The sequence below is a fragment of the Mus pahari genome, chromosome 11 (genome assembly GCF_900095145.1).
Source record: "Mus pahari chromosome 11, PAHARI_EIJ_v1.1, whole genome shotgun sequence".
Lineage (NCBI taxonomy): Eukaryota > Metazoa > Chordata > Mammalia > Rodentia > Muridae > Mus > Mus pahari.
Window position 1 is genome coordinate 28,173,000 of NC_034600.1, and position 24,478 is coordinate 28,197,477.

Genomic DNA, 24,478 nt, shown 5'->3' on the forward strand with positions numbered 1-24,478 from the left:
CTGTCCTGGAACTCACTCTGTAGACCAGGCTGGCCTTGAACTCAGAAATCTGCCTGCCTCTGCCTCCCGAGTGCTGGGATTAAAGGCATGCGCCACCACCTCCTAATCCCTCAAGTAGTGGCACTCCCTAATGAGCAAGCTTTCAAATATATGAGCCTATGGGGGCCACTCCTAGTCAAACCACCACAAGTACCATCTTACAGAACCCTCTACCTTACTGGACACATTAGCAGAAAGCCATTGAGTACTCTTAGCAGGGAAAACGCTCAACGCTGTTTTAAATCAGTTTACCCAGCAGCTGTATACAGGGTAGATTCACTGGAAGAACGGAAGAGACACAGGATGAAGGGACGTTGTCAGTATCTCATGCATAGTTATCCTTCAGGATGTGGTAGATTGGTTCCAGGACTCATTCTCAGCCTAAAGATCTAGAGATTCAAGTTTCTTTCTCTCCTTTTTTTTTTTTTTTTTTTTTCTCGAGACAGGGTTTCTCTGTATAGCCCTGGCTGTCCTCACTTTGTAGACTAGGCTGGCCTCGAACTCAGAAGTCTGCCTGTCTCTGCCTCCCGAGTGTGATATTCAAGTTTCTTGTATGAGATGCCACAGCATTTGAAGTTATCTATGCATATCTTCCTGCGGACTTTACATCATCTCTGGGTTACTTATAATACTGAAAATGTAAATGGTTGTTAAACTGTATTGTTTAGGGAATAATAAGCAAAGGTCGGGCATGATCAATGTATCAGCAGTCAGGAATTTCTAGCTGTAGACCTGAAATAGGTTGACTCTGCAGATACAGGGTCTTGTGATAACTGTAAATTAATAACAGTGGGGTTCATTTTTCCTCATTCATTTATCCTACTAAGCTCAAAGTGCAGAAAAGCAGAACCCATTTTTCATACACATTAAAAACTAAGGACCAATTAAATGACCTCTGATGTCTGTTCTTATTAGTAACTTGTCTACACTTGCTTATTTTCCTTTAAAATACTAGAGCTTGCTGGGAAATAGAATCTGGGAAAAAAGAAGAGTCTAGATTGTGTTCTCAAATTTTCATTTTATAATTATTTTTAAGTTCAGAATGCACTTGTCACTTACATTGTACCAGACATTCTGCTAAACATCCTAAACACATTACCACATTTGTTTCTCATAATGACCCCAGAGGCAGGCACGTGAGTATATGCGTTCTAAATGAGTCTTGGGCCTATGTGATAAGCAACCTCCTCAAGCTCTCACAGCTGGAGGAGTAGAGCCAGGCAGGCACAGACCACAGTGTACCTAAATGTGGTACAGTTACTAAAAACCAGAATAACCATATTGCTTAATCATTCTTAATAAGTTAATTTTTTTTTTAAGATTTATTTATTTATTATATGTAAGTACACTGTAGCTGTCTTCAGACAGTCCAGAAGAGGGTGTCAGATCTTGTTACGGATGTTTATGAGCCACCATGTGGTTGCTGGGATTTGAACTCCAGACCTTCAGAAGAGCAGTCGGGTGCTCTTACCCACTGAGCCATCTCACCAGCCCATAAGTTAATTTTTTAAACCTTGCACTGCAGTTTCCTTAGGCTTTCTGTTTTGTACACTGTATTCAGAATTTTTAAAAGGTTATAACACAAGAAGAGACACCTTAGCCAGAGGTTCTAACTCAGCTGGCAGAATATTTGACTAGTAGATACAGAGCTCTGGATGCAATCTTCAGCATTGCTTAAGTGGATTTGGTGGCTCATATCTGTAACCTCAGCATGTTACTAGTACAAATAGAGTCAGGATGTTCCGAGTCATCCTCGGTTACACAGCTAAGCTGGAGGCTACCCTGGGTATTGTGTGACATACAAGCATAACACATAACACAACAAAACAACACACACCCCTACTCACCCGATAGGTAACCCACTACAGACCAGGGTATGTATACTGCCAAAGTCCAACTTGGTGAGCCCATGAGTTTTACCGGGGTTAGATATAGGGGCACGAATGACTCAAGAGACAGCAGCATCACCAGAGTGCCCTGCGGCAGGTGACAGCTCACAAGAGGGGCCAACTGCACAGATTGCAGGCAGCTCAGCAGACTGGAGAATTCCTGTCCAGGTAGCTCTGTTGGTCCAAACCTCTCCCCAGGAGCTCAGCTGGGCGGTTCTTCCAGGCAGTTAGCTAGCCTGGCCACTTTCAGGCTGCTTGGCTGGTCCCTGCTTCTTTTGGGGCTGCTCCTTGCAAGCAGACAGGTTTGTCTCAACAGTTTATATTTTACCTTTGCTGCCCCGGGCCCTGCTGGGCAGCCCTCTGGGGCTGCTTTCCCCCTGCTCCCACATGTTGGCTATCTCTCCCCCCTGCATCTTTCCAGCGTGGTCCATCTCCAACGTCCTCATCATGGCTGACTCCACTCTTCTTCCTTTCTCAGTCCCTTACCAGGAATCCTAAAAGTCCCACCTCTGTCTCTCTGCCTACTGCCAGTAACTTTACTGACCAGTCAGAAAACAACTAGGGACAGTTTTTCTTTGGTCCTATGTACGGGGGCACTGCAAACAGGTTTTTGGGTAACATAGTTAGCATGAGAACACAAACCACCACATACTGTGACTCCAAAGTAAAGACTGCAGAGGCCTGGACAGGGGAGGGAAATGCCCAGGCTGGGGTTCCGAGACTGTTGTGTTTCAAATAGCTGTAGAGTCCTGAGTTCTTGGTTGCGCTCCTTAGATGTTGAGTAAGCTTTATATCACTGTGGCATGAGTTAATCAGCTTAAAAGGTTCATACATAGTTCAGAGGTTTTTTCAGTTTGTGGCTGTTTAACTGTTGTCTTTGGGCCTGTGGCAATGTAGTGCATCACTGCTAGAGCAAAGCTGCCTACCTTTGGCAGTTGGGGCAAACAGAGAAAAGGGAGCTGGGCTGCCACTCTTTCATTCCAGGCATCCATGCTTCTAGGGATGGAACTTCCCACTAGAACCTGCCTCTTAGAGGTTCCACTAGTTCCCACCGGTGCCGCAGGCTACTTACCAAGCCTTTGATCAATCATAGCCATTTAGCACAGACATTTGAGAGTAGGATTGGGGGATGGTGGTGATTGTAGTAGTCCATAAATAGGCCAAAATGAAGCTCTGTGTTTTCTTTTTGTAAACTAGATACGTTCCATTACATATAAAGCAAGCTTTGTGGTTCCGAATGAGAGAAATGTCTGTGGCATTTTATGGTAAAGATAGTGGAAACACTAAGTGTATTGTTTGCACTTCTGTTACAGAACTAGTCTTGTAGGCCATACTGAACCCTCATCGACTTTTATAAATCCTAAAAAGTCAGATGTGATTATATGATAAAGAAACCAGGTATAAAACAAAGTCCGAGATTTAATATTGAAGTGGACACTGTCTTATGGGCTCCCTTTAAGTACTTTCTCTGGGCTTGGTTCATTGCTTCTGTGAGCTTGTAAGCAGTGTTTGGTAATCTGTCACGGAGCACTGGAGTTGCTGTTGTCCTAGAGGCAAGTACGGTGGGTACTTAATAGAACAGCATGTATTTAAGTGGAAGCTTTAGTTGCAGTTCATGTCTTTCTGTATTTCAGGTCATTTATAAGTTACTGTTAAACTTGAAATGTATCAGGAGTGTAAGAAGCCTTCTCTATATCTTGTTCATAGTGCAGGATGAGTAAGGAGGAATTATCAGCTACTCCCAGCACAGTCACATACATAATGCTTGTGTTCTGACTGTACAGCATCTTATGTCACCATACAAGTCCGACTTTGCTTCCACCAGAACCCCCAGGTTCCTATTCTTCCTTCTTTAGAGGTAGAATGGAGACAGCCTGTTACCCATGCATTGAAGAGAGGCTGAGCTACAGAGTGAGCCCGTGGAGGAAGGAGGCTCTGAATGTAGTCTGTGGTCTTGTGTTCTTCCTCGGGGTCCTTTTTCACCAGAATTCAGGATCGTTAACAATACAGTGTGTGTTCTCAAGACTTTTGTGTATACATTTGTACTGATACTATTCATAATTTTTACAATACATATGAAGTAGGCTTTTAAAAAGGAATTTGGCATTTTTTAGTGTTAATTTTTTTCTGTATTAAAAATTCTGTTCATGTTCTTTGACAATGTTTATACATTTTAGCTTTAAAAATACTTTGTATTACTTGATTAGCCCTTGTGGATTATGGGCACACTGACTATAATTTATCTGTGACTTTTCTTTTTCTTTTTTCTTTTCTTTTTTTTTTTTTTTTTAGGTTTTTCGAGACAGGGTTTTTCTGTGTAGCCCTGGCTATCTTGGAATTCCCTCTGTAGACCAGGCTGGCCTCAAACTCAGAAATCTGCCTGCCTCTGCCTCCCAAGTGCTGGGATTAAAGGCGTGCGCCACCACTGCCTGGCACCTGTGACTTTTCTGTTTTTAGATATGAACTTTATTTTGAGTTCGAGTGTTAGTGTTGTGCAGGCTAGCCTCCAGGCCCTGAGCTCAAGGGATCCTCAAGCTTCACCCTCCCTAGTAGCTGATCACAGGCAGCCAGCCGTCCTGAGCCCGAGCCAGCCAGGACAGATGCAAGCTTTATCATGCTCAGTAGCTAGTCTGTTCACTTCTGCCCCAACAGAGGCCGTTTTCCTCTTTATGCTCCATAGCTTCAGTATTTGCCTAAGGTCACACAGCTGAATTCAGTCAGTTTGGCTCCTGGGCACATGGCATTAGCCAGTGTAGACCACATAGCATACAAAATGCCAGATCTTTCATGTTTCAATGATTTTTTTTCCCCAAGAATTTTCCTGGACATGAAGAGAGAATTAAATCTTTAGTTAGAATATTTTTAAAAATACTTTTGAGAAGTATTTTTAAAAATACATTTAAGACTTTCCTGATAGATACTCTTAGGGTCCCCAATATTACCTATGTTTTTATAGAAATGTTCGCCGCTGTCATCGAAAGAGCAGACATTGACTGGAGTCAGTTACCTCTGCTGCTTATTATTTGTATGCCCTTGAAAAGGAAATTGTGTTTTTACTTTATCTGTCAAATGAATGTATGATATGCACTATAGGGTTTACAGTACAAATATTGGAGGCAGCAGGTATAAATCTTATTTAAGATCTTAACCATTGGGCTGGAGAGATGCATCTCTCAGCAGTTAAGAGCACTGGCTTCTCTTCCAGAGGTCCTGAGTTCAAATCCCAGCAACCACATGGTGGCTCACAACCATCTGTAATGGGATCCTATATCCTCTTCTGGTGTGTCTGAAGACAGCTACATTTTACTCATATAAATGAAGTAAATCTTTAAAAANAAAAAAAAAAAAACCCTTAACCATCCACCTACAAACTTAGAGGTGGTCCTTACCCAACTGTAAGCAAATCTTTTACAGGGACTAGAAAGGGCTTGCTGAGCACTGCCGAGGACCATGTAGTTTTGGGTAGTAGTAGCTTTTCAGTTATCTTATTATTGGAATAAACAACTTCTTGACTCTCAGAGGAAGGTGAGTGTTTGGATGTGTCTAGAGCGTTTAGGACTTAGGGCCTGTGGAGGACACGGGGAGAAGAAAAAGGTAAGGCAAAGAGATGGGTTGAGGTGGTGTAGAACAGAGCTTGTGTTGGTTAGGGAACGAAATCAGAGAGAAAAGGGAGTAAACACTCCTGGTTAGAAACTGGCTTTCTGTGTGAAGTTGAAAGAGCATTACTGTTCGGTGTCTAGAAACCTCACGTGTCCTTGAAGAAGAGATCATGTGAGTCAGGACAGGGTCATGACTTGGATGGGTGGAGATAATTGTTTCTCTGAGAATTCTTTCACCTCAGACATGTTCGTACCTCGATTTGGGCTTCTCAGAAGCCCTCAATCAGTAGCAGAAGCCTGTGGAAATCATGTAATAATTCTGGAACAAATATTGAGATATATCTCTCTCAGTTTTTATGATACAGTTGACTGGCAGTCATCAACAGTAAGGAGAGGGAAAATTACACTGATCTTTTTTCGGCTCTACTTTTTCATATTGCCTAAGAGCCCTCATTTTGTCGTGTAGTTGTATAAATCTAGGGGATGCTGGCCATGGCGGCGCACACCTTTAATCCCAGTACCTAGGAGGCTTAGGCGGGTGGTTCTCTGAGTTTGAGGAGAGCCTGGACTACAAAATCGAATCCAGAACAGCCAGGGCTCCACAGAGAAGACCCTGTTTCAGAAAAAAGAAAAAAAAATCCAAGAGAAGGGTGAAATTATTGCGAGGTAGAGAGAGAGAGTCTTGGGTTGATCTTGGGATCCTTTTGTGAGAGGTCTGCTTATGCTTCTGTACAGCTTGGCCAAGATTCTCCAGCTTAACATTTAATTTATGAATTAATTTGGACAATTTTTACACTTCAGTGCCCATTCTGTGTCCGGCTTTTGATGAGCTAGTTGGCTTACGGCCCCATTAAGCTTTCTCAGTCATGTAGAATCTGTTTAGGCCTTCATGGGCAGAGCCCAAAGTACTTGACAGGATTTGACCTGACAGCTTTACAGTTATATAACAGAACAGAAGCTTAAAAACAAGAGGGAGAATCAAGGGGTTTATCATAGCATCCTCCCTCCCCTAAACCTCTCACCTTCCTCAAAGTGGAGCAGAGCCATTATAATGCTAGTAGTTTATGTAGCCCTAAGTCATCCACTAAAATTCTTTCTAGTTCTAAGAACTAGAAAAGATTTGAAAGGTCTTTAGGATTAGCCTTTCCAGTTGCATCGAATTACTAATGCCATTGTAGAAGCCTGAAGACGGTAAGTAACTTGTGTATGATTGTAAAGGTAGTGGTAGGGCTGACCCAGGGTCACAGAGTTCCAATTCTAGTGTTCTTTCAAATGTTGTGTGTGTGTATAGAATATTAAATTATGAAATAGTTACAACTTAATGAAATATTTAACTGAAAAAATACTGATGTGTGAATTTGCATAATTATAATGGAAAGTGTATTTTTGTTGCTCCGGTCCTTATTTTTTGTGCTACATTAGTGGTGTGGTGTCCTGGTCAAGTTCCTTAGATTGTGACTCTCTTCACAACTAAAATGATGTCAAGCTGTACCTTAGAGAGTTAGGAGAACTTTGAAATGATGCTCATATGAACATTGAAATTATGACAGCTATAAATGAGTTAAATGTAAGACTATCTTAAAGTAGGAAACACATCTCAGGGTTTCCTAAATTTAGTATTGTTGAGAGTGGCTAATAAGAAAAGTAGTGGGTGTGAGAATAGACTTGGAGACACAGGAGAGCTGTAGAAGGTGGGTGGGTCTGTGCGTGATTCGACCTCAGAGTTAAATAATTTGTTTTTCACATTAAAACCAGTGATGGGTTTAATTGTTATTATATCTTTTTTTTTTTTTAAGATTTATTTATTATATGTAAGTACACTGTAGCTGTCTTCAGACACTCCAGAAGAGGGAGTCAGGTCTTGTTACGTACGGGTGGTTGTGAGCCACCATGTGGTTGCTGGGATTCGAACTCTGGACCTTCAGAAGAGCAGTGGGGTGCTCTTACCCACTGAGCCATCTCATCAGCCCTTGTTATTATATCTTTAGAGGTAGAGAATTATTTTAGTTTTTTCATATTTGTGATGGATTTAGTTGTTGTAAAACTGTTCACAAGTTGTAGCTTATTGTATTTTTTATCCTGGTGTTTTTGTGCTTGTGAGTTTGAGACATCTAAATAGCCAAACTTGACAAACAGGATTGTTTTTTACGTTAATAAAATTTTGTATACATGTAAAGGAATAACATTTGACAATCAACTCAAACCTTGGAGTTATGTTTCCACTGAAAAGTCTTACTCTGAAGATGTTTAAGAGTGAAGCAGAATGAGTTTCCTTAGGTTGGTCCGATTCCATCACCAAAGGAGAGTCACAGTGCACAACCCATAACATGCAGCCCTTGTCGGCTCCTCTTCCTCCTCGTGCTCCCTTCCCCGCCGCTGCTGTCCCCTCTCTCCCCCCAGCCAGCCCAGGACCTCTCACGTGGCTTTAGATGCAGCGTAAGGTATTTCCCTAGTTTATTTTTTTTACATCTTAAGTTTATGACATACAAAAAGATTGCCTAAGTTGACAATTAAGCTGTGTTACTGTAGAGCTAATATTTTATTATGTATATATGATTCCTTCTATCCACGGTTCTGGGTGATAGCTCTGAAAACCATAGGAGTTGTTTTCTCTTCAAAATTGCCTGGGAATCTTACGATGTTACTTTCAAATAGTTTGACAAACTTTTCTCGCTTTCTTTAAAATGGGAATTTTAGACGTTTATATTTATTAACTCTGGATTGAATTTAAGTGTTCTGTTTATAGATTTTGATTTTTAAAATCAATTTTATTAAAAATATAAAATTAGATTTTCAGTTTAATGTATATATAGTGGTAAAGTCTTAAAGACCAAATTTCAGATAGTGGTAAAATATTATGCGTCTTTATCATATCTTCAAAATTCAGAATATTGAGCTATGTATCACTGTTTCTGCATATCTCTCCTAGCTATGTATGTGTGTATAAAATTGGGTAAAATGAAGGTCATTACAGAAGGAACACCCCAAGGTGCTCTCCTGCAGCTCTGAGATCTCTCCACTCCTGTCCCCCATTGAGCCTCTGGTTTTGGTGGTGATGGGGGTAGAATGGTTGGTTGTTGTTTTTTGTTTTTTGTTTTTTTTTTAAATCCTTTTATGATTTTTTTAAAACTTGAATTTGAGGGGCTGGCAAGATACACCAGAGGTAAAAAGCAGCTGCTGTGAAGCCTGACTCCGTGAAGGGTGAGACCTACCAACAGTTCATGCAGGCAACCTTCACATTCACGCAGGCACACATGCTGCCTCCCCATCCCAACAAAGCAATACTGGTCAAATCAGAAGTCAAAGTTGAAGAGGCTGTTAATAAATGTTACAATTAGGCTTTCTAGTTTTGATTTGGGGTAAATAAAAATGGGGTGGGGTGGGAGCCAGGTTGCTCAGTGGGTCAAGGAGCCTGATACCGTGCTGACTCCCTGGGGTTAGACCCCAATACCACATTAAGAACTAAAAAGCTGGGCTGGTGAGATGGCTCAGTGGGTAAGAGCACCCGACTGCTCTTCCGAAGGTCCGGAGTTCAGATCCCAGCAACCACATGGTGGCTCATAACCATCCATAACAAGATCTGACTCCCTCTTCTGGAGTGTCTGAAGACAGCTACAGTATACTTACATATAATAAATAAATAAATCTTTAAAAAAAAAAAAGAACTAAAAAGCATATGATTAGGACAACAGACCCTAGCTTTGTTCTTACCTCTTTAAGAACTGGTAGCTCAGTAGTAGTTGTTAAAGGTCATCATTATTTTCTTAAAGAAAATATGCATATGAGTGCTTTGTGTGTATATTTGTGTACTTCCTATTTGGTTACTGTAAAGGCCAGAAGATGGTGTCAGATCCCCCAGACCTGGTAGTTACAGATGGTTCTGAGCCACCCTGTGAGTGCTGGGAATTGAATCTGGCTCTGTTGGAAGAATGGCCAGTGTTCCTAAACATGCAGCTGTTGCTGTACCCTACAATTGTATTTCTTACTGAAGTTTTTATCATGAAAAATTTCAAGAGCACACTGATCAGGGGGCTCTTCAGAATACACACTATTGGTATGTTGCTTGAGTTTTTGAATTTATCTTATTTCCTACTTTTTCCCTTGTAAACTCCAAACCACACAAATATTTAACCCTAACCCTAACCCTAACCTCTGTATTTTGGTGTTTTTTTTTTCCCCCTCATATATTTTGTTAATTGATTGGTGACCAAGCCTGCTCAGTCAGTCAGCAAATTTAGGAGTGAGGATTAAAAAGAAAAAGACAACATTGTAGCATGACCCCAGTCAATTCTGAGACTGAAGGCAAATTTAATTTTCCCAATCCACTTTTTAAACTATTTTAATTACATATAAGTATTAAGGGCGAGCAGTACAATACAGAACTAGCAAGGCAGTAAGCAAAGTCCCATGGTTACCCCCGTGACAGTTGTTTAAAAGAGCTTATCATAATAACCAAAATACTTGAGCCCACTTCCTTGTCCAAGCCCAAAATCTTGCCTGAAGCCGACTTCTCTTATTATAGCCTAAAGTTAGATTCTTGTCTTACTTCCCTGTCATGCCCTCTGTCTGAAGCCCATTTCCTTGTCCTTGGCCAATGTCAGTCAGCATCCCAAAGGGCTCTCCACAGATTGGTTACCTTTTGGATAGATTTCTTGTTGCTTCACATCAGGATGTTAAGACTGTATCTTGGTTTTAGCATTAATTAGCATGCTTGTATAGACCTATCAAAGGAGGGCATCTGCCTAACAGAAGAGTCTATAGGCTTTCTCACAGTGGGTTTATTCAGTATTGCCAAATACTGAAAAAAGCCCAGTTGTCTATCAGCAGCAGTAGAGTGGGTAAATCAATTGTATATGGTAGACTACCGTGTACTAAAAACAAAGACAAGACCTAAAACATTCACTGGCAGATGCAGTAATGTTTGTATTTCTCACAGAAGCAGTAGTGAGTTAGTAAAGATTTCAGTTCTAAGTTAAAAAGTCAGCAAAATGAATGTTCTATTTAGTCATAAGACTGTGGAAGAGTCACGTGAACAGATTCCTTGCCACTGGTGGAGGTTTCTTATCATTTACTGTTTTCAAGGGTCAAGGTCTATGTGACTGCTTCATGGTGTAATGACGGAAGTGTTTCTATTTCTGACTTTTAAGGGTTTCTTTGTTCTTTCATATTAACTTTAATCAACTTAAGTAGCTCTAAGAAAAACGACAAAGTTTCTGGTTATACTAAACCATTTTAGGGAGACCTGTTAACCATATTGTTGATAAATTTAATCTTACTTTTGCTATTGTAAGAATGATTGTCTTTTCTAATTTTACTTTCAAAGCAAGTTATTGTTGTATTTATGGTCAGTTTGTGTGTGTGTGTGTGTGTGTGTGTGTGTGTGTGTGTGTGTGTGTCCCTGGAACTTGCTATGTGGACCAGGCTTGTCTAGAGCTCATGGGGATGCTTCTTCCTAAGAGCTGGGATTAAAGGCACGCACCATCATGCCTGCCCTAACCTTTAAGATACCAAATAAAAAACGAGCTGGATTTTGTATATTTTTCATTTCTTTTCTCTTTCTTTTTTGTTTTTTTGTTTTTGTTTTTCCAAACAGGGTTTCTCTGTGTAGCCCTGGCTGTCCTGGGACTCACTCTGTAGACCAGGCTGGCCTTGAACTCAGAAATCCGCCTGCTTCTGCCTCCCAAGTGCTGTTATTTTTCATTTCTTTGTACAGACTTTTTTCCTTTGATTTATTTATTTTATGTATATGAGTACACTGTTGCTGTTTTCAGACACACCAGAAGAGGGCATTAGATCCCATTATAGATGGTTGTGAGCCACCATGTGGTTGCTGGGAATTGAACTCAGGACCTCTGGAAGAGCAGTCAGTGCTCTAAACTGCTGAGCCATCTCTCCAGTCCTGTACAGACATTTATATATGAGGTATATCTTGCATACTACAACATTCATCCATTGTAAGTGTACATAATATAGTGACTTTTGTTTTGGGTGTGTGCATGCAGAAGTTTTGTTTTTTAAAACAGACAGGTTGTACGTTCTTTATTAGCTGGACTAAATTTATATATTTTTATTTCTTGACTTTGATTTTTTTTTTTTTACAGTTAACTTGATTTTTTAAAATATATATTAAATTGTGGACCTAACATTTAGTTGTGGAACATCTTTATCATTTCAGAAAGTTTTTTTTGTTTGTTTGTTTGTTTTTGTTTTTGTTTTTTGAGATAAGGTTTCTTGACTGTCCTGGAACTCTCTCTGTAGACCAGGCTGGCCTTGAACTCAGAGATCTGCCTGCTTCTGCCTCCCAAGTGCCGAGATTAAAGGTGTGTGCCACCACTGCCTGACCCCATGTATTTTTAAAACTTAAAAAAAAAAAAAGATTTATTTATTTCATGTGTGTATGTGGTCTTTTTTTTTTCTTCATGTATATATGTATACTACATGTGTGTCTGTTGCGCTTGGAGGTCAGAAGAGGGCATTGGATCTCCTGGGATTGGAGTGATAGATGGTTGTGAGCTACCATGTGGATGCTGGAAAACAGAACCCAAGTCCTTTATAAGAGCTAAAGGGACTCTGGCCATTTTGAGTGTGACAAGCATGGCTCTGGAAGGACTTGCATTTTTCTCCCATTCCCTCTCCCATGCTAAAAAAAATCCTTAGTTGCATTCCTGAACTAGCCCCAAAGCCTGTTCTTTGATTTGGCCACTTCCTCTTCCTGAAGCTGATTACCAAGGTCTAGCTATCAAAGTATTGTAGTCTAGCAGTCAAAAGCTTTGGTTCACATAAGTAACATGCACAGTTATAATTATCCTTATCCTAATATGGGGTTTCCCCTTGTAGTTTTATAAGCCACCATTTTCCTATGTGCCATGTGTGTCTTCTCTCCAGAGGCAGCTCTTTGTCCCCTCCAGGACAAGTACCCCTCCTTCTCCCTTGTTTCCTTGTCCTTCTCCCTCTATCTCTTATATGTCTCTTATCCCTGTCCTCTGTCCCTCTGGGGCAAGTAATCTCCATTGTGCTGAGAACTTGGTCTTGGGGGTCCCAAGGAAGTTTTATTTATTTTTTTAACAAAAGCAACAAGTGTTCTTAACTGCTGAGCCATCTGTCCAGCCCCACCTATGTTTTTTAGTGACTTTTATGTTGAGGGCTATGTAAAGGGTATATTTATACATACAATTTGATGTGTGTGAGCATATGTGTATGTCTTACAACTGTATAAATGTTTATGAAGTACCCATGAATGCTTCATTGCCTATTTTTTTTGTTGTTGCTTTGAGACAAGGTATCTTATAGGCTTGGCGGAACTCTGTGTGGTTCAGGATGTTCTTAAACTCTAACCAGTTGCCCTGCTTCAGTCTCCAGTGCTTGGATTACACATATGAGCCACCGTATCTGGCTTTATTGCCTATTTTGAATGTAAATGAATAATACTAGAAAGTTTTTGGCATAAGTGCCTAAATCAACAGACTATAAAGCTGTCTACCTTGACAAAATGAAATAGAAGTCTAATAGTAAAATACAGTAGGTGCCTTTGTTTTGGGGGGGATTATTTTGTTTTTTAGTAAGAAAAGAAGGCATCCGTTCTAACTGTGTTGTTCCGTGTCTGTTAGAGAATGGCATTCCCTGTGGATTTGCTGGATAACTGCACGCATGAAGAATTGGAAAATTCTGCTGAGGATTACCTCTCCAGCCTAAGGTGTGGGGACCCTGAAAATCCAGAATGCTTTTCTAGTCTCGACATTACGGTAAGCATTCTGCACTGACTTTTACCATCCTGTCCAGTTACATATGAAATCATTACCAGAAATCTATAGGTAAAATGTGTTAACTAAGCAATATTAACAAATTGAATGGCAAATCAGGGTTTTGGTGTGTATGTGTGTGTGTGTGTGTGTACATACATGCGTAGGAATGTATGCATTGTTGCATGTGCATACAGAGGCCAGAGGAGGACATTAGATGCTTCTATTGCTTTATACTTTATTCTCTTGAGACGGGGTCTTTGATCAGACCTCAAGCTTGCCATTCAGTTAGGCTTGCCAGAGGGTGAGCCTTTAGATCCATCTGTGGCCCACCCATGCTAGGGGACAGAGAAGCTGATCGGTTTTGCTAAGACAAGATACATGTTGAAGCTGTGTCACTTAAATTTACTTTCGAGTTTACATTTTGTGAATTCAGATTTTAATAAAAATCAGGAAGACTCTACAAATTATATTTTTGTGGCAGTAATCTTTTCTTTCCTTCTTTGAAAATTTTGCAATTTGAAAAATAAAAATTTTAATCATTAAGCTGTGTTACTTTGAGACTTGGGGTCATTTAAATTCTACTATGAACCAAAGTGAGCAGACTTCTTAATATATCTCTAAGGCCTCACAGCTTCTGGGATGATGACTTTAAAGAACTAAAAATGTTTATTATCTTTAGTTTGTGTGTGTGCATGTGTGGGAGTCAGAGGGCAGCTTTTAGTTAGTTCTCTCCTCCTGCTGTGTGGAACTTGCAGATTGAACTCTGGTTATCAGATTTGGCAGCAAGAGCCTTGACCCCTGAACTTTCTTACTCACAAGCCTGCTAGAAAGAAAGGTTGTTTATAACAGTGTTGCCAGCACCAGTGTGCTCTGATTCATCGGTGAACGCAGAGCAGTGTGAAAGGAGTGTGTGTGTCCTGATGAGGCATCGTTTTCCTGATGAAGCGTTGCTTTCTTTTACTAGAAAATAAAACCTGTCCCTCGTGTGAAATCTAATGGTAATAAGCTATAGTAGGCGTGGCAGTGACATTTGCTCTTACTTGGTAGCGTGGCCAGTGTCTAGGAATATTGATAGAAACAAATTTTAATTTTTTTTCCACAAGAAAATAAAATTCTTGCAGAATAGGAGCTGCTTTCATTGTTGCTTTTTGATGCATTCTTCTTAGGGGAGACGAGGGATGGTACCTCCTATGAAATGAAGCTTTATGCTAAAATGGGAGGTTAGCCTAAATTCTGGCAAATCCTTTGGTATCTTTTTTTGTCATGTATTTTCATTAAACTCTCCACTAATCTTGAATCGTCTTATGTTTCAGATTCCCGTTAGCCTGTCAAATGTGGGCTTTGTCCCTCTCTATGGCGGCAATCAGACCCAGAAAATTCTTGCTCTCTTTGCGCCTGAGGATTCTCTTACAGGTCCTGCCTTTGCTTTGTTTTTGTAAATTGAGGCACTTGAATTCACATTGTGAGGAATTTATTGAGAAACTTACACAAACTTCTTTTAAATTTTAGTTTTAGAAACATGTAATTCTCACTTGCATATAATTAAACCTTTAATGAATGAAGTGGATTTGAAAACAGAGGTGGGGCTGAGCGGTGGCAGCACACACCTTAATCCCAGCACTTGGGAGGCAGAGGCAGGCGGATTTCTGAGTTCGAGGCCAGCCTGGTCTACAGAGTGAGTTCCAGGACAGCCAGAGCTACACAGAGAAACCCTGTCTCAAAAAACCAAAAAAAAAAAAAAAAAAAAAAAAACACAAAGGTGGGAAGTGTGGGTTCGGGGTCTGGGGCGGGCGGGGAGGGAGGGTAGCTGAGGGTAGAGATTACCTGGATGTGACTCTCATCATGACTGGACAGGAAAGCAAGCAAGAATGGGTGTGTTTTAGTGTGTGTGTGTGTGTGTGTGTGTGTGTGTGTGTGTGTGTGTGTGTATTTCTTATCGAGAAGCAGTAGTGCCTCTTTCAACCCTTTAGACTTAAATGTTAATGGCCATTTTTTCTATTTTAGCTGTGGCACTTTACCTTGTTGGTCAGTGGTGGGCCATTGATGATATTGTGAAAACATCTGAACCTTCTAGAGAGGGGCTGAAGCAGGTAATACGATCCCGTCCTTCTGTGATTCCTGTACACTGTGATGGTTGTGGTGAAAGCAGGGCCATCTGAGCTTCCTCGGTTTCCATGGCCCCACCTTTCCTGAGGGTTAGGTGAGAAGGGGCGCGGGCTCTGGGCTAGCTCACGGAAGCTGCTTCTCTACTTAAGCATCTGAGCTTCTGTGGTGGAGGAGAAGCGGTTTTTTGTTGTAGGTGCAGCTGAACCACATGAATTAGAAGGAACAGGAGGCGTGCCAGATTTTGACATCTTGGATAGGCTGTATTGCCTGTTCTTGTTTCTGTTCTTTTGAGTGTAAAACTCTTGAGAGACATCAGATTCAAAGAAATTTTAGGGAGTAATATATGAGTATTATTTCTTTTGGCTATTGTATTTATAAAGGAAGATATATTAGAATAATATACCAACCATCATTTTTTCTTAATATTGTATTTATTCTTAAGTATGCCTTTAGAATCTTCAGTAAGAGGCCCATCTTATAGAAGCTGGGAGAGTACATATCTGGGTATTTGCCAGCCTTTGTAATGTAGCCTAATCTTGAACTCCTATAGAGGAAGAAGGATTTATTTTTCATTTATTTATTTTATTTTATTGAGTGTATGGTGGAAGAGTGAAAATGGGTCAAGAGGGAGGGAGGGAGGGAGGTCTTCCCATGCTGGGATGGCCCGAGCCTTGGGAAGGAAGGAAGGAAGGCAGCCAAACGGGTTAGTGTGTGGTCAGTTGTGGTGCTTTATCCAAAAGACTTTGGTTCTGGTCTCCCATTTTATTCTCAAAGGGCAGTCTGGGAACCCGCTTAAGAATTTTGACAAGATGGGCTGGAGAGATGGCTCAGTGGTTAAGAGCACCAACTGCTCTTCCGAAGGTCGGAAGAAGGATTTAAGACACATATAAAGCCATAATCTAGGTGGGGATAAGTGTGCAAGAATGTCATGTATCGGGGCTGGAGAGATGGCTTAGTGGTTAAGAGCACTGACTGTTGTTCTTCCAAAGGTCCTGAATTCAGTTCCCAGCAACCACATGATGGCTCACAACCATCTGTAAAGGGATCTGATGCCCTCTTCTGGTGTGTCTGGAAACAGTTACAGTGTGCTCATATAAATAAAATAGATATTAAAGGAAAAAAGAAAAAGTGTAACGTAACAGCTCTGACAGAGAAAGAGAGTATCCCATAGAACTGAACTATGACTGAGGTGGCATCTCGTAGAGGACATCTAGATGAGAGTTAAAGGACAGAAGGACAAATAAATAGACTGCCCTCTCCTCATGGGAGGAAACTGAAGCCTCCAGGTATGGGCTGGGAAAAGAGAACGACTTACGTCCAAAAATTAGACTTAATATCTGTATGACTGTATCAACTCTGAGGAGTACGGAGAGCACTGAGGGGAGGTTCAGGAAGACCAGCCATTCTAGTCAAGTTCTGGCTGATTAGGAAAATTGATAGTCACAGGAGGAAGTAACAGTTGCTTATAAATCTATGACATAGAGCACATGACGTTGTTTAGACCTGACTTTACTCTGCCTTATATGTTGTGGTAAAATACAGATTATAATCCCAGGCCTCAGATTTATGCTTAGTTATATGCTGGAGGGCCCCAGACTAATTTTGCAGGACTTTCCCCATTTCTGTCCTGGCCATCAAGTCACACTGATGTCTTTCCAGTTCCCTGATGGCATGGGGTGGACACCTGCTTGCCTGTTTGTTATGTCCTTATATCCCCACGCTGAATGAGAGGACTAGTCTCTGAAAAGCGGAATCCAGAAACAAAGATGGAACCTCAGTATTAGCCATTTTCCTGTGATAAAATGCCGTAACTTCACAGAAGGAAGAGTTGGTTTGGGCTTACAGTTCCAGGAGAAATAAGAGTCCATTATGACAGGAGTGCATGACAGCAACCTACATGGTGTCCGTAGTATGCAGCTGAGAGGTCACATCCTGAGCTACAAGCACTAAGCAGAGACAGCAACTGGAAGTAGGGCAAGGCTCTATTATCTAAAGCTTTTCACCAGTGATGGACTGTCCCAGCAAAGCTGTACCACTTAAGCCGTTGAAAATAGTGCCACCAACTGGGATCCAAGCATTCAAATACCTGAGCCTGTGGGCGGGCGACATTTCTCATTCAAACCACGCTTAGGACGTATCCGATTGGTAGAGTGCTTGTCTCGTGTGCATGAAGTCCTAGGTTTTTGATCCCCAGCACCATATAAAGTAGGTGTGGTCCCAGCTCCTGGAAGGTGAAGAGAGGAGGATCCGAAATTCAGGGTCATTTTCTGCCACATAGTAAATTCATGATTGCCCTTGGGTTCATGACACTGTCTCTAAAAAAAAATAAATGGGAACAAATACATTTAAATGGGAATAGGTGGGAGGTAATAGGTGCATGTTTCAGAAAGATGTACATGCATGCCACTAATCTCAAACTGAAACAGCGGCGTGGGTGAGAAAGATACGGCTTTAGTTAATTGGAAGTAAAAGGAAGCCTTGAATTTATGAAGCAAACTCCATTAGCTCCACAGTATCTTCAGTGTTTATAATAAATAAATGTGTGCTAAGCGTGGACAGACATAGAGGGTCTGAAGCACCCAACAGAGGATGGGGATTCCAAAGGCAGCCTCAGCTGGCTCATTCTTAGTGTTGCATTGGTAAAAAAATTGAGAAAAACATCATGGCTATCTTCAAATGTTGATACTGGGTGGCTTCATATCAGAAGTAGCCACTGAAAAGTAGAGTTCAGCTCAGTGTGAGGGAGTTTTTGTTGCTTAGTGCTACATAAAGAAGTGGCCTTGTCATTTAGTAGAGTCAGGTTGCTTTGCCATCTTGTGGTGTTTGGCTCAGGAGAGCCCCTGCCAGGGGTATTTTTGGAGTAGTGTATTCACAGAGTTAAGAGTTTTCTTTCTCTGCACAACTAATCCCAGCAAAATTGTTCTCCTTTAGGGGGCTTGGAAGGAAATAGACTTGATAAACAAATCTTGTTTCTAGCATTACAGATGCCTCTGGGAAGCTGACTCTCAGCAGAGGCTGTGGTGTTCTCATAGAGCCTGTGCTGGTGTGGCCCTGGGAGCAGGAGCTGGGTCTATTTCCACCCTGGGCCCTGTGTGTGGAGCTAAGACTTCTCTGCTCATCTGCTTTAGTATTGGGTGTGTGGGTGGGAGGGCTGGGTAGACTTAGAGCAAAGACTGGGCTTTTAAAGGAACATTTCACCTGACAAAGAGGAGAGAAACCTGCTTTCCCCGAGGGTAGAGTTATGGCTGCCTTCATGAAATGAGGTCATTATTCTGAGAATAATTACTGTGTTTTTGGTTTTGTTTTTGTTTTTTAATAAATAATTTTTAAATGTAGGGGCAGGAATCAGGTGAAAGGATTGAAGCAGAGTATGTAGTGGGGGCAGTAGTTAGGGCGACACACCCCCCCCCTTGGATCTGGGCAGCAGGAGTGACGAGGACACTGTAGTGAGTGAGATGTGGACAGTGTGTGCCCCCTTTTAGAATTTGCTACAAGGGAGTATCCCATGCATAAAGTGTGTTTGTGGGAATGGGCGGTTTTTGTTGTAAATGATTAGCCTTGGGCGATGATTATAGAATGTTTTAAAATGTATTGACTGTACTTGAAGTGTTCTGCGTGACAGGAGCTGAGGGAGCTGGGGACTGGTGATGGGTGTTCCCTAATAGCTGCATTTTGTAACCGCTGTGCCTGCTGTTTGATTCTCTTGTAGGTGAGCACTCTTGGAGAAAGAGTGGTTCTGTATGTTCTCAATCGAATTATCTATAGAAAGCAGGAAATGGAGAGAAATGAGATCCCATTCCTGTGTCATAGCAGTACTGACTATGCTAAGGTTCTGTGGAAGAAAGGAGAGGCCGTTGGGTTTTATTCAGTTAAGCCTACAGGTGAGTTTGAAAAGTTCCTTAAACTGTGTTACGGAATCTCCGTCTTGACTCCCAGATGTATCAGTATCTGTTAAATCAGGGCCTAGAGAGCAAATCGAGGTGCTTGCACTTGAGATTCCGTGGGAGGGTCACACCCTGCTGTCCTGTGAGGGCACAGCCAGAAAAGCCTACTGAAGATGACCCTTCTTTCTGTCTGTACGGAGAGGAGACTGTCATTTCACCTTGGTCTTAGCCTTGCATCTGCTCTTTTATTAAAGGTTGCTATTTTGATTTCTACTACTGTTACTGTTTCTTATTAAAACACACATGTCCTACATGCATTGCCATTTCTACTTAGCATCCTTAAAATAAATATTATTATCTTACTCTTCCTCTGTTGCTCAGGCTGATTCTGAGTATGCCATTCTTCATTTGATGTGTCTCTTGGGGCTCCCTTCTCTTCTGGAACCTGGGCTCTGCTTTTGCTGATCTGATGGTCAGCTCTGCTTCATCTCAGACAGGCCAGCTCCTACCAATTTCTGCACCTCCCCCCAACCCCCATTCTTTCTAATTGCCTTGTGTTTTAAGCTCTGTCTCCCTCTGCTGGGTAGTAGTGGAACATGTCAGCCTTTGGGACAGTAAGAACGGTATGGAGCGTAATTGAAATCACTGTGAGAAATTGTCCCAAAGAAAAAACGAAAACATCCTTACCTCCTCTCTTGCCTTCTTTCCCTCCCCACATACATAATAGGGAAAAGATACACCTGCAGTTAGAAGATACAGTCTGCTTAGGAATTTAAATTAGTGTGTTGAGTGTGCATGCCACGTGCACGTGAGGAGGTCAGGGTGCAGTTTCTCTCCTTTGACCTGTGAGCCTAGGGGTGGAGCTAGAGGCCGGCTTGGCAGCCGCACCTTTACATTCTGAACCCGCAAGGTCATGTTCAGACGAAGGTTGTGTGAAGTCACTTGCTGAGTTTTTCTTAGCAAGTATTTGGTGGGGGTGTGAGTAGGGACCACACAGCTTGGGGGGGAAGGCAAAAGGAGACTCGTTCTGAGGTCAGATCTTCAGTACAGTGACATCCAGGAAACTAGAAGTGATTTTTTTGCTTGAAATAGAGATTGCTGTGAGGGATTTACAGCTTGTTTTTCAGGTTGAGTAGTTTTGTTCTAAAGGTGTCTGTGGGGTTCTGTTTTATCTTTTTGTTTGTTTGTTTGTTTTTTGTTTTTCGAGACAGGGTTTCTCTGTATAACCCTGGCTGTCCTGGAACTCACTTTGTAGACCAGGCTGGCCTCGAACTCAGAAATCTACCTGCCTCTGCCTCCTGAGTGCTGGGATTAAAGGTGTGCGCCACCACACCCAGCCCCCCTGTTTTATCTTAATGAAGTGGTAACATTCCTTTAAGGTTTTGTGTGTGTGTGTGTGTGTGTGTGTGTGTGTGTGTGTGTGAGATTGTAAACTATTACACTATCCATCTCAGGACATGGATGTCATGAGTATGGTGAATGGTCAAGCATACTGAACGTATAGATTTTTATATTATTATTTATATTAATGGTTAATATATTTTATATTAACTGTAACAACAACAATTATATTATCCATCTCAGGAATGGATGTCATCAGTATGGTGAATGGTCTTGCATACTGAACTTCTAGATTTTTCACATCTAATATTTTCTTTTTTTCATAAATTAATATTTTGATCATAATCTGGTATATAGTCAACCTCTTCAGTAGAACCCACATTATATCTGCAAGTAATGGTCTTTGTATATTTTCAAACTAGGAATTTAGATTTAAATAGAAACAATAAGAATTACTTAAAAATAAGACTAATATTACTTTATGAGACTAGAAGCCATTTCTTAAGTTAGAAATTGCCATGCAGTGGTGGTGCATGCCTTTAATCCCAGCACTTGGGAGGCAGAGGCAGATGGATTTCTGAGTTCGAGGCCAGCCTGGTCTACAGAGTGAGTTCCAGGACAGCCAAGGCTACACAGGGAAACCCTGTCTCGAAAAACAAAACAAACAAAAAAGATATTTAAGTTAGAAATTTCCATATTTACTTTACTCGAAAGATTCAGAGGAAGGAAATTTATTTTACTTCAAGTATTGGTATCAACATTAGAGTGAAGACCGGAAAATAAATATTTAAAAATGGAAAATAGACTAAAAGAAATAAAGATAATTGCTTGTTATATCTTTGAGATCTTTGCTGCCTCAAATCTATATACAGTTGGGAACTACATAGTATAAAGCTTGTTACGTAAGTTCCTTTTTTTTAGATTTATTTATTTATTATATTTAAGTACACTGTAGCTGTCTTCAGACACTCTAGGGCGTCAGATCTTGTAACAGATGGTTGTGAGTCACCATGTAGTTGCTGGGATTTGAACTCCGGACCTTCGGAAGAGCAGTCGGGTGCTCTTACCTACTGAGCCATCTCACCAGCCCCCCTAAGTTCTTTTGTTAGAAGAATTATTCCAGAGTTTAAGACAATGATGATTGGCAGACAAGCCTGCACTGATTTTATTCTTTCTTTCTTGTGTAGTTCTCCTGCAGCTCTTTGTAGGTGGGAGTGATAATCTTAGTGTCCCATAGCCAGGAGGAGTGCATCAAAGGGAGGCACGTGCTTGTTTGTTTTCTCACTCTTCTGGGACACAACTAGATTAGAATTAGAGTACTTCTTGAAAACAGAACACGTAGTTTGGCTTTAGACATCAGTTGACCGTGAGATGTCTGTATCTTCCAAAGTTCTGTTAAGGACAGGCATCCTCAAAATCTGGGACTGCTTGGAAACGTGCAGCTGACTGGCCGTTTCAGTCCCCTCCCCCCATCCCTGTCCTGGCCTCCTCCCCTTTTCTTTTGAGACAGGGTTTCTCTGGCCTTGCCTGTCAGTCTGGCCCTGTCTGTCTGCCTGCCTCTGCCTTCAGAGTGCTGGGATTAAAGGCATGCATGTGTCACCATGCTTGGCCTTCTGATTTCCTTTTTAGGAGACTCTATCTGTAACGTACTTATAAAATGCAGCTTTGCTACAAATTAGAGTATAGTTGTGTTTTCGAGAATTATAAATTAAAACCTGTCTTGGACCTGTTAAATCATGGATATGTTTGTCTTAGACTATGAGTGACTTAAAGGACAGCAGTTAATAGAATATAATTGGAAATGTTGGTGGTCTCAAACATCATATTTTATCCAATTTCTTTTGTTGTTCTGTATTTAACAAAAACTTAATCTATAAAACTTACTTCACTTTTTTTTAAAGTTGGTCTCTCAGTTCTTTGGTTTTTTTCCCCACTTTGACGATTATAACTGTTGTATTTTAAGTTTTAAAAATTGGAAGGATTAAAATCACAGAGAATGGTTTCTCAGGCTACAAAGGAGAGGGCAAAAGAGTCCCAACCCAAGAGAGAGAGAGAGTGTGTGTGTGTGTGTGTGTGTGTGTGTGTGTGTTCGTTCGTTCGTTCGTTCGTTCGTTCGTGTGTGGAGACATGAGGTGGATGTTGGTCTCTTCTTCATCACTCTTCACCTTTCTGGGAACAGAATTGTTCACTGAACCTGGAGCTCCCTGATTGGGTAGACTGGCTGCTACCTCCCCAGCAGTTGGATTAGAGGCGCTTGCTCTTGTGCCTGACCTTTTTACATAGAAGTTAGGGATTGAATTCACAGATGTGCACTGGCACACGTGGCTCTTTTACACAAGTATTGTGACTGAATTTAGGTCCTCATGCTTGCATGGCGCACATTTTACTGACTGAGCTGTTTCCCCAGCCACTGGACAGTCTTTATGACAATTTTATAATTGTTATGCTGAATATTATGCAATGCTTTTAGATCAGGTGTGATACTATTCAGAATGTATTCACTTCAAGTTTTTGTTCAAATTTGAGTCATGACTGGTGATTGAGTTACATATCTGTCGGTCCCTTTTCTGATGCCAATGGTGACCAATAGGGAAAGTTACAAAGAATGCATGCTTACTCTTGTGGTGATGCTTTCTGTTGGTGGAGGTCCAAGTAGTACAGGCATCATGGTGGAAAACGGAACACAGAGGGAAATGGATCAAATTGGCTATTGATCACTTCTTAAAAGGTCCTACCTGGTCCTAACGCCTGAGACAGGGTCTGTGTAGACCAGGCTGTCCTCAGACTCACAGAGATCCTCCTGCCTCTTAACTCCTGAGTGCTGGGAGTAAAGCTTGTGCTTCTAAATGGATTTTAGAGAGAAACTGTACTCGTACCATATCATCATCCTTGTGCAACATTTCTCAGCATCTTAGAAAAGGATGGATGTAAGCTTGTGGGACTGAAACATTGGAAGGAATAAAATATAGCACAGAGTGCAGTGAATTCATTGCCTGAGATGGGCTCTGAGCTTCAGCTATCTGAAGATGAATAGTAATTATTTTATTTTAAATTAATAAAATTTAGTCTGTGTCTAAAATTTACACAGTGTTGGGTAACTTGAAACATCTCCTGAGCCAGGCTGTGGTGGCACATGCCTTTAGTCCCAGCACTCGGGAGGCAGAGGCAGGCATATTTCTGAGTTCGAGGCCAGCCTGGTCTACAGAGTGAGTTCCAAGACAGCCAGGGCTGCACAGAGAAACCCCGTCTTGAAAAACCAAAAAGAAAAAGAAAAAAACCAAACCAAACCAAAACACCTTCTGGATGATATGAGGGGAATTATTCAAGTATTCAAGCCCAAACTAGACCCTTACCAAGTTTTCCTGAGTTGGTTGTTGGTTTCTTTTAGATAGCTAACTCTTTTTTTTTTCTGTTCCTTTTTTTTTTTTTTTTTTTTGAGACAGGGTTTCTCTGTGTAGCCCTAGCTGTCCTGGAGCTCACTCTGCCTCGAACTCAGAAATCCGCCTGCCTCTGCCTCCCGAGTGCTGGGACTAAAGGCGTGCACCACCATGCCCGACTGAGATAGCTAACTCTTAACTGACTCAAAAAAACATGAAGAATGATTACCTAATTTGTTTGGTGTTCACAGCATACAGTGTGGGAAAGATATTCCCCATACTGACACGTTTATGAGATGCTAAAGGTGGTTTTAGGGCGGTGAAGGATTTGGTGAAGGTCTACTTTCTTGGTGGACAAAGAAGCGATTTGGTGAGATGAGGAATCTGCTCTGTCTGTCAGAATAGGCTTGTGATTTCTGCTATTAGATCTTTTTTTTGTTGTTGTTTTTTGGTTTTCGAGACAGGGTTTCTCTATAGCTCTGGCTGTCCTGGAACTCACTT

At 41.3% G+C, this 24,478-nt stretch overlaps 1 protein-coding gene across 2 annotated transcripts in view; it reads left to right on the forward strand.

The window, feature by feature from the left end:
* The window catches only part of Fam169a (family with sequence similarity 169 member A), a 54,912-nt gene that overhangs the window by 3,780 nt on the left and 26,654 nt on the right, over window positions 1-24,478 (forward strand). For both annotated transcript variants that reach the window (XM_029544115.1, XM_021208398.1), the window contains exons 2-5: window positions 13,135-13,269; window positions 14,583-14,682; window positions 15,274-15,359; window positions 19,085-19,256. In XM_029544115.1, coding sequence (XP_029399975.1) covers window positions 13,138-13,269; window positions 14,583-14,682; window positions 15,274-15,359; window positions 19,085-19,256 — 490 coding nt within the window. In that variant the 5' untranslated portion in view covers window positions 13,135-13,137. The remainder of the gene's footprint in view (window positions 1-13,134; window positions 13,270-14,582; window positions 14,683-15,273; window positions 15,360-19,084; window positions 19,257-24,478) is intronic.